Here is a 12,436-nt window from a genome sequence, read left to right as displayed (position 1 = left end):
ACGTTCTCCCCGCGTAGGTTTCTCCGGGCGCTCCGGTTTCCTCCCACACTCCAAAGACGTGCGGGTTTGTGGGCTAATTGGCTTGGTGTAAATTTGTGAATGGTCCCCAGTGTGTGTGGGACAGGGTTAGTGTGCGGGGGTGGCTGGTCAGCACGGGCTGCCTGGGCCGAAGGGCCTGTTTCCACGCTGTATCTCCAAACTAAACTTAACTGAGATTCTGCCCGAACTCGTGTGTCTAATAACAGACCCGCGGGTCGCCCACAGAACCACAGCACAGCTCCCCGTGTACGGGGACGGGGGGAGAGGGAGAGAGGGGGGGAGACGGAGAGGGAGAGAGAGAGGGAGAGGGAGAGGGAGAGGGAGAGAGAGAGGGAGAGAGGGGAGAGGGAGAGAGGGGGAGAGTGGGAGAGGGAGATGGGGGGAGAGGGAGAGGGGGGAAGAGGGAGATAGGGGGAGAGGGAGATAGGGGGGGAGGAGATGGGTGGGAGAGGGAGATATGGGGGGGGGGGTGGGTGGGGAGGGGGACAGGGGGGGCTGTCTGACGGATCGGGGTCTCTGTAACGCTGACCAGCGGGGTGGGAGGCGGGTGGAGGGGGAGAGAGGGTCGGGAGGAGAGGGTCGTGGGAAGGGGAGGGAGAGGGGGTGGGGCAGAGGGAGGGGGAAAGATGGTCGGGGGGAGGAGAGAGGGGGTGGGGGGAGAGGGAGTGGGGGGGAGAGGGTCGGGGGGGAGAGGGAGTGGGTGGGGAGGGGAGGGAGGGGAGGGGAGGGGGGGAGTGGGGAGAGAGGGTCGGGGGAGGAGGGGGTGATAGACCGGGGTCTCTGTAGTGGGGAGGGTCTCCACGCCGCACTGACCGCAGGGGAGGGGTGCGGGTGGGTGGGGGGAGGGGAGGGGGAGAGGGTGGGGTTGACAGATCGGGGTCGCTGTAAAGCTGACCAGCGGGGAGAGGGGGAGGGGGTTTGGTGGGGGAGAGGGCGGGGGAGGGGAGGAGAGGGGGGAAGGACGGGAGGGGGTGGTGGGGAGGGGAGGGGGAGAGAGGGGGGGTGGGGGAGAGGGGAGAGGGGGGGGGGTGGGGGAGAGGGGAGAGGAGGGGGTGTCTTGCGCTCATAGTGACCGGTCGCCTTGTTGCTTTTTTGCAAAAGAATAAAAAATCCACGTAAAGACAGGGAACTGGGGTCAGGAGCAAAAACTACCGAGCGCTGGAGTAACTGAGTGGGTCGGGCAGGCGGTCGCAGGTACAGAGCGGAATATAGTTCTCCGCATTGTAGCATCAGTTCCACAGACAAAATCCAATGTCCGCAATGGGGTAGAGGTGAATCGGACAGTACTCTAGCTCATGGAAGGGCCGTTCAGAAGCTGATAACAGAGGGGCAGAAGCTGTTCCTGAGTCTGAAGTGTAGATGGAGTCGATGGTGGGGAGTCTGGTGCGCGCTTTCAAGCTTCTGTATCTTCTGCCGGGCGGGAGCGGGGAGAAGTAGGAATGATCGGGGTGGGACAGGGACAGGGTCGAGGCAGCGTAAAGTGTCGATGGTGGAGAGTGTGGAGACTATGGTGTGTGTGATGGGCTGGGCTCCATCTACATCTACAATGGTGGGGAGTGTGGTGTGTGTGATGGGCTGGGCTCCATCTACATCTACAATGGTGGGGAGTGTGGTGTGTGTGATGGGCTGGGCTCCATCTACATCTACAATGGTGGGGAGTGTGGTGTGTGTGATGGGCTGGGCTACATCTACAATGGTGGGGAGTGTGGTGTGTGTGATGGACTGGGCTACATCTACAATGGTGGGGAGTGTGGTGTGTGATGGACTGGGCTACATCTACAATGGTGGGGAGGGTGGTGTGTGATGGATTGGGCTACATCTACATCCACAAATGACCCACTGAGTTCCTCCAACATGTTGTGTTTTGTTCAAGATTCTGTTGTCTAGGTACGGTGTAGGTTCAGGTTTATTATTGTCACGTGTACCGAGCTACAGTGGAGCGCTTTGTTTTGCTTGCTATCCAATCAGATCATGTAATACCATACATAAGTGGGATAACATTAGCCACCCTCCAATCCACAGGAACTGAATCCTGAATCTATAGAACATTGGGAAATGATCACTAATGCATCTACGATTTCTAGAGCCACTTCCTTACATACCCTGGGATGCAGACCATCAGGCCCTGGGCATTTATCAGCCTTCAGTCCCATCAGTCTACCCAAAACCATTTCCCACCTAATGTGGATTTCCTTCAGTTCCTCCTTCAGCGTAGGATCTCTGGCCACTAGAACATCTGGGAGATTGGTTGTATCCTCCTTAGTGAAGACAGATCCAAAGTACCGGTTCAACTCGTCTGCCATTTCCTTGTTCCCCATAATAAATTCCCCTGCTTCTGTCTTCAAGGGACCAACATTTGTCTTAACTATTTTTTTCCTCTTCACGTACCTAAAGAAGCTTTTACTATCCTCCTTTATATTATTGGCTAGTTAACCCTCGTACCTCATCTTTTCTCCCCGTATTGCCTTTTTAGTTATCTTCTGTTGCTCTTTAAAAGAGTCCCAATCCTCTGGCTTCCCACTCATCTTTGCTATGTTATACTTCTTCTCTTTTATTTTTATGCTGTCCCTGACTTCCCTTGTCAGCCTCTTACTCCCCTTAGAATCTTTCTCCTCTTTGGAATGAACTGGTCTTGCACCTTCTGTATTATTCCTAGAAATACATTGTTGTTCCACCGTCTTCTTTGCTAGGCGCCCTTTCCAGTCAACTCTGCCCAGCTCCTCCCTCATGCCTCCATAGTGCCCCTTGTTCAACTGCAATACTGGCACTTCCGATTTTCGCTTCTTCCTCTCAAATTGTAGATTAAAACAGTAGACAGTTGGCAACCCTACTCCTAACCCCATTCTCCTGCCTTCCCCCCAGAACCCCCGACACCCATACTAATTAAGAATCTATCTATCTCCGCCTTAAAAATATCCACTGACTTGGCCTCTACACTGACTCAGCGGGTCAGGCAGCACTCTGTGAAACGACACCTATCCATGTTCTCCACAGATGCTGCCCGACCCGCTGAGTTACTCCAGCACTCTGTGAAACGTCACCTATCCATGTTCTCCACAGATGCTGCCTGACCCGCTGAGTTACTACAGCACTCTGTGAAACGTCACCTATCCATGTTCTCCACAGATGCTGCCTGACCCGCTGAGTTACTCCAGCATTTTGTGTGTACCGTTGTAACAGGCTGCCGTTTACCTGGGGCGATGAACAGTGGGATCTGCGTGTGCGTGCTTCTGGCCGTGCTGTCCTCGGGCAGCCTGGCGCGGCTGGACAGAGAGATGGACGGCGGGACGGAGAGGGATGGGGAGAGGCCACACGGGGCCCCGCACCAGCGGCCCCTGAGGGAAGCACCTTACGATGGCCGCCTGAAGCCCGAGCCGAACAACGAGCAGGGACCCGGCCTCGCCGCCCTGCTCTCCACTTACCTGCACAAACACACCACTGGTGAGTGGTCAGTACGTCAATGGATCAATGGATCCATGGGTCAATGGCCAATGGATCCATGGGTCAATGGTGAATGGGTCAATGGATCCATGGGTCAATAGTCAATGGATCCATGGGTCGATGGATCCATGGGTCAATGGTTCCATGGGTCAATGGATCCATGGGTCAATGGATCCATGGGTCAATGGATCCATGGGTCAATGGTCAATGGATCCATGGGTCAATGGATCCATGGGTCAATGGATCCATGGGTCAATAGTCAATGGATCCATGGGCCAATGGTCGATGGATCCATGGGTCAATGGTTCCATGGATCCATGGGTCAATGAATCCATGGGTCAATGGATCCATGGGTCAATGGATCCATGGGTCAATGGTCAATGGATCCATGGGTTAATGGTCAATGGATCCATGGTCAATGGATCCATGGGTCAATGGATCCATGTGTCAATGGATCCATGGGTCAATTGATCCATGGGTCAATGGTTAACGGATCTATGGGTCAATGGATCCATAGACCAATTTATCCATGGGTCAATAGATCCATGGGTCAATGGGTCAATGGATCCATGGGTCAATGGATCCACGTGTCAATTGATCCATGGGTCAATGGATCCATGGGATAATGGATCCATGAGTCAATGGATCCATGGGACAATGGATCCATGAGTCAATGGTCAATGGATCCATGGGTCAATTGATCCATGGGTCAATGGTTAACGGATCTATGGGTCAATGCCCAATGGATCCATGGGTCAATGGATCCATGGGTCAATGGATCCATGGGTCAATGGATCCATGGACCAATGAGTCAATGGGTCACGACTGTTGGTACAATGGCCCAATCCACAAGACTATCCCAATAGACAATAGGTGCAGGAGTAGGCCTTTCGGCCCTTCGAGCCAGCACCGCCATTCAATGTGATCATGGCTGATCATTCACAATCGTACCCCGTTCCTGCCCTCTCCCCATACCCCTTGACTCTGTTATCATTAAGAGCTCTATCTAGCTCTCTCTTGAAATCATCCAGTGAATTGGCCTCCATTGCCTTCTGAGGCAGAGAATTCCACCGATTTACAACTCTCTGGGTGAACAATCCCGGTACATAAACACAATGTCTCAGTGAGTGCAGAGCACACAGAAGAGCCGACTGCCACACACAGTCCCACTGCAGATGGCCATAAAGGTATCGGCAGCTGGGATCAAGTGCATCCCTGGAGGAGTTTCAGGGGAACTAAAGAGTAAACTAAAGGAGGAAATCAGAAGAGCGAAAAGGAGACAAATCTCCATGGCCTGATCAGATATGTCTGACGACATTGTGGGAAACTAGAGGACATTGCGGGAGCCCTGGTTGAAATGTACGAGTCATCCTTAAATACAGGAGAGGTGCCGGGAGACTGGAGGGGGGCAAATGTTGTGCCTCTTCTCAAGAAGGGCTGCAGGGAAAATGCTGGGAACTATAGGCCGGTGAGCTTAACATCTGTAGTTGGTCAGTTACTGGAGAGTGTTCTGAGGGATAGGTTATACAGGCATTTGGATGGGCAAGGGCTGATTAGGGGCAGTCAGCATGGGTTTGTACGTGGGAGGTCGTGTCTCACAAACCTGATTGAGTTTTTTGAAGACGTGACCAAAAAGGTTGATGAGGGCAGAGCTGTAGATGTTGTGTACATGGACTTCAGTAAGGCATTCGACAAGGTTCCGCATGGTAGGCTGCTCTGGAAGGTTAGATCGCATGGGATCCAAGGAGAGATAGCTGAATGGATAGCAAACTGGCTCCATGGAAGGAAGCAGAGGGTGATGGTGGAAGGTTGCTTCTCAGACTGGAGGCCTGTGACTAGTGGTGTGCCTCAGGGTTCAGTGCTGGGCCCGTTACTGTCTGTCATCTACATCAATGATTTTGATGAGAACATACAGGGCAAGATTAGCAAGTTTGCTGATGATACATAAGTGGGTGGTTTTGCAGACAGTGAAGATGGTTGTGAAGGATTGCAACAGGATCTGGATCGATTGGCCAGGCGGGCGGAGGAATGGTTGATGGAATTTAATACAGAGAAGTGTGAGGTGTTGTATTTTGGGACGTTGAACAAAGACAGGACCTACACAGTAAATGCTAGGCCTCTGGGTAGTGTTGTAGAGCAGAGGGATCTAGGAGTGCAATTCCATGAAAGTGGCGTCACAGGTAGATAAGGTGGTCAAGAAGGCTTTTGACACATTGGGCTTCATCAGTCAGAGTATCGAGTATAGAAGTCGTGAGGCCACTAATATTCTAAATTGTGTTCAGTTCTGGGCACCATGTTATAGGAAAGATGTTGTTAAGCTGGGAAAGGGTGCTGAGAAAATTTACGAGGATGTTGCCAGGACTGGAGGGTCTGAGCTATAGGGAGAGGTTGAATAGGCAAGGACTTTATTCCTGAAGGGTGATCTTGTAGAGGTATATTTGATCATGACACGGGTTTAAGGTGAGGGGAGAAAGATTTACTAAGAACCTGAGGAGCAACTTTCAATCACGGCAGATCTATCTCTCCCTCTCAACTCCATTCTCCTGCCTTCCCCCATGACCTCTGACACCTATACTATCAAGAATCTGTCAATCAAAGCCAGCAAAGTCCCATCAAGGATAGTCCGAGGTAGATAGTAGTTCAGCACTGCTCTCTAGTTGTGGTAGGACGGTTCAGTTGCCTGATAACAGCTGGGAAGAAACTGTCCCTGAATCTGGAGATGTGCGTTTTCACTTATAGAAACATATAAAATAGGTGCAGGAGGAGGCCATTTTGCCCTTTGAGCCAGCACTGCCATTCATTGTGATCATAATAATAATAATAATGCATTACATTTATATAGCGCTTTTCAAACACTCAAAGACGCTTTACAGGGATTACTAGAACATAGAGAAGAAAATAAATAGATAAATAAGTAAACGAACAGAAAAAGGAGACAGAAGGTGAGGTGACGGTCAGTGGTTGAAGGCAGTGCTGAACAGGTGAGACTTCAATAGACAATAGGTGCAGGAGTAGGCCATTCAGCCCTTCGAGCCAGCACCGCCATTCAATGCGATCATGGCTGATCACTCTCAATCAGTACCCCGTTCCTGCCTTCTCCCCATACCCCCTCACTCCGCTATCCTTAAGAGCTCTATCCAGCTCTCTCTTGAAAGCATCCAACGAATTGGCCTCCACTGCCTTCTGAGGCAGAGAATTCCACACCTTCACCACTCTCTGACTGAAAAAGTTCTTCCTCATCTCCGTTCTAAATGGTGTTTTGAATGTGGTGAGTGAGGAGGAGTCTCTGACGGTTTGGGGTAGTGAGTTCCAGAGGGTGGGAGCAGCGATGGAGAAAGCCCTGTCCCCCCAGGATCTGAGTTTGGTCCGGATGGGGGGGGACAGGAGGTTGGCAGCAGCAGAGCGGAGGGTGCAGGTGGGAGTGTGTCTGTGGAGGAGGTCAGTCAGATAGGATGGGGCCAGGTTATGGAGGGCTTTGTAGGTCATGAGGAGGATTTTGTACTGGATTCTCTGGGGGATGGGGATCATAGCTGATCGTCCACAATCAATAACCCGTGCCTGCCTTCTCCCCATATCCCTTGATTCCACTAGCCCCTAGAGCTCTATCCAACTCTCTTAAATCCATCGTGATTTGGCCTCCACTGCCCTCTGTGGCAGAGAATTCCACAAATTCACAACTCTCTGGGTGAAAAAGTTTCTTCTCACCTCAGTTTTAAATGGCCTCCCCTTTATTCTAAGACTGTGACCCCTGGTTCTGGATTCGCCCAACATTGGGAACATTTTTCCTGCATCTAGCTTGTCCAGTCCTTTTATAATGTTATGTTTCTATAAGATCCCCTCTCATCCTTCTAAACTCCAGTGAATACAAGCCTAGTCTTTTCAATCTTTCCTCATATGACAGTCCCGCCAACCCAGGGATCAATCTCGTGAACCTACGCTGCACTGCCTCAATTACAAAGATGTCCTTCCTCAAATTAGGAGACCAAAAGTGTACACAATACTCCAGAGGTGGTCTTACCTGGGCCCTATACAACTGCGGTAGCGCAGCGGTAGAGTTGCTGCTTTACAGCGAATGCAGCGCCGGAGACTCAGGTTCGATCCTGACTACGGGTGCTGCACTGTAAGGAGTTTGTACGTTCTCCCCGTGACCTGCGTGGGTTTTCTCCGAGATCTTCGGTTTCCTCCCACACTCCAAAGACGTACAGGTATGTAGGTTAATTGGCTGGGTAAATGTAAAAATTGTCCCTAGTGGGTGTAGGATAGTGTTAATGTACGGGGATCGCTGGGCGGCACGGACTTGGTGGGCCGAAAAGGCCTGTTTCCGGCTGTATATATATGATATGATATGCAGAAGAACCTCTTTACTCCTATACTGAAATCCTCTCATTATGAAGGCCAACATGCCATTAGCTTTCTTCACTGCCTGCTGTACCTGCTCGCCAACGTTCAGTGACTGGTGTACAAAGACACCCAGGTCTCGCTGCACCTCCCCCTTACCTAACCTAACACCATTAAGATAATATTCTGCCTCCTTGTTTTTGCCGCCAAAGTGGATAACCTCACATTTATCTATATTATACTGCATCTGCCACGCATCTGCCCACTCACTCAACCTGTCCAAGTCACCTTGCAACCTCCTAACATCCTCTTCACAATTTACACTGCCACCCAGCTTTGTGTCATCTGCAAACTTGCTAGTGTTGCTTCTAATTCCCTCTTCCAAATCATTAATATATATGGTAAACAGTTGCAGCCCCAACACCGAGCCTTGCGGCACTCCACTCGCCACTGCCTGCCATTCTGAAAAGGACCCGTTTACTCCTACTCTTTGCTTCCTGTCTGCCAACCAATTCTTTATCCATGTCAACACCCTACCCCCAATACCATGTGCTCTAATTTTAGTCACCAATCTCCAGTGTGGGACTTTATCAAAGGCTTTCTGAAAGTCTAGATACACTACATCCACTGGCTCCCCGTCATCCATTTTACTTGTCACATCCTCAAGAAATTCCAGAAGATTAGTCAAGCATGATTTCCCTTTCATAAATCCATGCTGACTTGGACTTATCCTTTTACTGCTATCCAAATGCGCCGTTATTACCTCTTTAATAATTGACTCCAGCATCTTTCCCACCACCGATGTCAGGCTGACTGGTCTGAAATTCCCAGTTTTCTCTCTCGCTCCTTTCTTGAAAAGTGGGATAACATTAGCTATCCTCCAATCCACAGGAACTGATCCTGAATCTATTGAACATTGGAAAATGCTTACCAATGCGTCCACGATTTCTAGAGCCACCTTCCTGAGGACCCTGGGATGCAGACCATCAGGCCCAGGGGATTTATCATCCTTCAGTCCTATTAGTCTACCCAATACTATTTCTCGCCTATTGAAAATTTCTTTCAGTTCCTCTACCCCCCTATATCCTGTCCTCTCGTACATAGTCCTCTACTACTTCTGTACCTCTTTCCCGATGGGAGAAGAGGGAGTGACCAGAGTGAGACTAGTCCTTGATTATGCTGCTGGCCTTGCCGAGGCAGTGTGAGGTGTAGATAGTCAATGGAAGGGAGGTGTAGATAGTCAATGATGGTCTGGGCTGCATCCACAATTCTCTGCAATTGCTTGCGGTCTTGGATGGAGCTTTTCCCAAACCAAGCTGTGATGCATCCCAACAAAATGGTTTCTATGGCGCATCCGTAGAGGTTGGTGAGAGTTGTAGGGGACATACCAAACTTCCTAAGCCGTGTAAGGAAATAGAGGCGTGGGTGAGCTTTCTTGCTTGTTGCCTCAGTATGGGTGGTCCAGAAGTTGTTGGTGATATTGACTCCTAGGAAATTGAAGTTTTCAACCATCTCTACTTCTCTTGGCCTCCACAGCCATCTGTGGCAAAGAATTACACAGATTTATCACCCTCTGACTGAAGAAATTCCTCCTCATCTCCTTCCTAAAGGAACGTCCTTTAATGCTGAGGCTGTGCCCTCTGGTCCTAGACTCCCACCAGTGGAAACATCCTCTCCAGATCCACTCTATCCAGGCCTTTCACTATTCTGTAAGTTTCAATGTGGTCCCCCCTCATCCATCTAAACTCCAACGAGTACAGGCCCAGTGCCGACAAACGCTCATCATATGTTAACCCACTCATTCCTGGGATCATTCTTGTAAACCTCCTGGACCCTCTCCAGAGCCAGCACATCCTTCCTCAGATATGGGGCCCAAAATTGCTCACAATATTGCAAATGCGGCCTGACCAGCGCCTTATAGAGCCTCAGCATTACATCCCTGGTTTTGTATACAAGCCCTCTTGACATAAATGCTAACATTGTGTTTGCTTTCTTTACCACTGATTCGACTTGCAGATTCACTTTTTGGGAATCCTGCACCAGCACTCCCAAGTCCCTTTGCACCTCCGATTTCTGGATTCTCTCCCCATTTACAAAATAGTCTCCGCCTTTATCCCAAATGCATGACTCCACACTTTGCTCCACTATATTCCATCTGCCACTTCTCTGCCCACTCTCCCAACCTGTCCAAATCCTTCTGCAGATTACCTGCTTTCTCTACACTACCTGCTCCTCCACCTATTTCTAGGTGTGAGTTTTCACTAACATTGTGTGTGAAGTGTGTTTTCACTAACGTTCTGTGTGTGCCAGGTGTGTGTTTTCACTAACATCTGTGTGTGTCAGGTGTGTGTTGCCCTCACTAATGTGTGTGTAGGGTGTGTGTTTTCACTAACGTGCTCTGTGTGTGTGTGTCAGGTGTGTGTTTTGGCTAACGTTCTGTGTGTGTACGGTATGTTTTCACTAATGTGTGTGTGTCAAATGTGTGTTTTCACTAACGTTCTGTGTGTCAGGTGTGTTTTTTCATTATCGCGTGTGTACAATGTGTGTTTTCACTAACGTGTGTGTGTATGTGTGCGTGGTGTGTGTTTCACTAACGTTCTCTCTGTGTGCCAGGTGTGTATTTTCACTGACCTGTGTTTGTCAGGTGTGTGTTGTCCTCACTAATGTCTGTGTGTGTGTCAGGTGTGTGTTTTCACTAACATCAGTGTGTGTGTGTGTGTATAGTGTGTGTTTTCACTAACATGTGTGTGTGCACGGTGTGTTTTCACTAACATTGTCTGTGTTTATTAGGTGTGGGTGTTCACTAAACTCTGTGTGTGTGTGTCAGTGTGTTTTCACTAACCTCTGTGTGTGTACAGTGTGTGTTGTCCTCACTAATGTGTGTGTGTATTCACTAATCTGTGTGTATGTGTGTGTGTCTGTGTCTGGCATGTGTTTTCACTAACCTCTGTGTGTGTGTGTGTTCATTAACCTCTCTCTCTCTCTGTGTGGTGTGTGTTCACAACTTCTCTCTCTCTCTGTATGTGTGTGTGTGTGTGTTCACCAACCCTGTGTGTGTGTGTGTGTGTGTTCACCAACCCTGTGTGTGTGTGTGTGTGTGTGTTCACTAACCTCTCTCTCTCTCTGTGTGTCAGGCCCCCGTGCTGGGACTGTGCGTACCATTGATGCCTCGCACCGGATCACCAACAGGGACTACATGGGCTGGATGGACTTTGGGCGGCGCGGGGCGGACGATTATGAATACCCATCGTAAGGGGCGGCAGCGGCCGGTCACTCCGCCCCGACCCTGTACAGAAGATTCACGCGTATGCCCAGACCTCACTGCCCACACCCCCTTTACTATTGTACCTGACTGTGGCATCGTGCACTTGTGTGTAAGAGTGTAAGATGTAACACACACGCACACGCGTGCACCACACACACACCACAGAAAGACAAACGCACACACACCACACACATGTACACACCCACATGCACGCACACAACACACACTTACATAGACACATGCACCTGCACACACACACATAGACACACCCATACATGCCCTCACACTCATGCACACGCACTCTCACACATTCGCTCACACTCTCTCTCTCTCTCTCTCTCTCTCTCTCTCTCTCTCTCTCTCTCTCTCTCTCTCTCTCTCTCTCTCTCTCGCACACTCTCTCTCTCTCTCTCTCTCACTTGCTCTCACACACTCACTCTCACAGGGATTGTTACAGAGATATCTCCAGTCTGAGACAGTTTCCCATCAACACCCATGTAACGAGAGTGAAGTCACTCACACTGTGTAAATGTTGTCCACATCTTAATAAAAGAAACTAAACTGAAACTATTCGAGAATCTGTCCCTGGTGAGAGGCCTGCGGCGGGTAGTGCGGCTGTGTCAGAGTGCTGGAGTAACTCAGCGGGTCAGGCAGCATCTGTGGAGAACATGGATAGGTGACGTTTCACAGAGTGCTGGAGTAACTCAGCGGGTCAGGCAGCATCTGTGGAGAACATGGATAGGTGACGTTTCACAGAGTGCTGGAGTAACTCAGCGGGCCAGGCAGCATCTATGGAGAACATGGACACTGTTTTTTGAGGGTATTACTTGAAATTGGTTAATTCACTGTTCGTAAGACATTAGTCTTTAGAGACAAAGCATGGAAAAAAGCCCTTTGCTCCCCAGGTCTAAGTCCACCAGCGATCCCCGCACACTAACACTATCCTACACACAAGGGACAATTTACATTTATACCAAGCAAATTAACCTACAAGCCTGTACGTCTTTGGATTGTAGGATGAAACCAGAGCACCCGGAGAAAACTCACGTGGTTAATTTATTGTCACGTGTACCGAGGTACAGTGAAAAGCTTTTGTTACGTGCTAACCAGTCAGCAGAAAGACAATACGTGTGTACAATGAGCCGTCCACAGTGTACAGATACATGATAAAAGGAATAACATTTAATGCAAGATAAAGCCAGCAAAGTCCGATCAAGGATAGTCCGAGGGTCACCAATGAGGTAGATAGTAGTTCAGCACTGCTCTCTGGCTGTGGTAGGATGGTTCAGTTGCCTGATAACATCCTGGAACATACAAACTCTGTCCAGACAGCACCTGTAGTCAGGATGTGCT

At 49.8% G+C, this 12,436-nt stretch overlaps 1 protein-coding gene across 2 annotated transcripts in view; it reads left to right on the top strand.

Moving 5' to 3' along the window:
• ccka (cholecystokinin a) overlaps positions 1–11,650 on the top strand; it is a 14,613-nt gene extending 2,963 nt beyond the window's left edge. Inside the window, exons 2-3 of one of the 2 annotated variants that reach the window (XM_078426424.1) lie at positions 3,220–3,480; positions 10,953–11,650. In XM_078426424.1, the coding sequence (XP_078282550.1) occupies positions 3,220–3,480; positions 10,953–11,071 (380 nt within the window). In that variant the 3' untranslated portion in view covers positions 11,072–11,650. Of the gene's footprint in view, positions 1–3,165; positions 3,481–10,952 lie in introns of both variants that reach the window. The other variant, XM_078426433.1, reaches the window with a different exon arrangement.
• The last annotated feature ends 786 nt before the right edge of the window (positions 11,651–12,436 follow it).

The sequence above is a fragment of the Rhinoraja longicauda genome, chromosome 2 (genome assembly GCF_053455715.1).
Source record: "Rhinoraja longicauda isolate Sanriku21f chromosome 2, sRhiLon1.1, whole genome shotgun sequence".
Taxonomy (NCBI): Eukaryota; Metazoa; Chordata; class Chondrichthyes; order Rajiformes; family Arhynchobatidae; genus Rhinoraja; species Rhinoraja longicauda.
The sequence above is the reverse complement of the archived record's forward strand: the minus strand, read 5'-3'. Positions and strand labels throughout refer to the sequence as shown.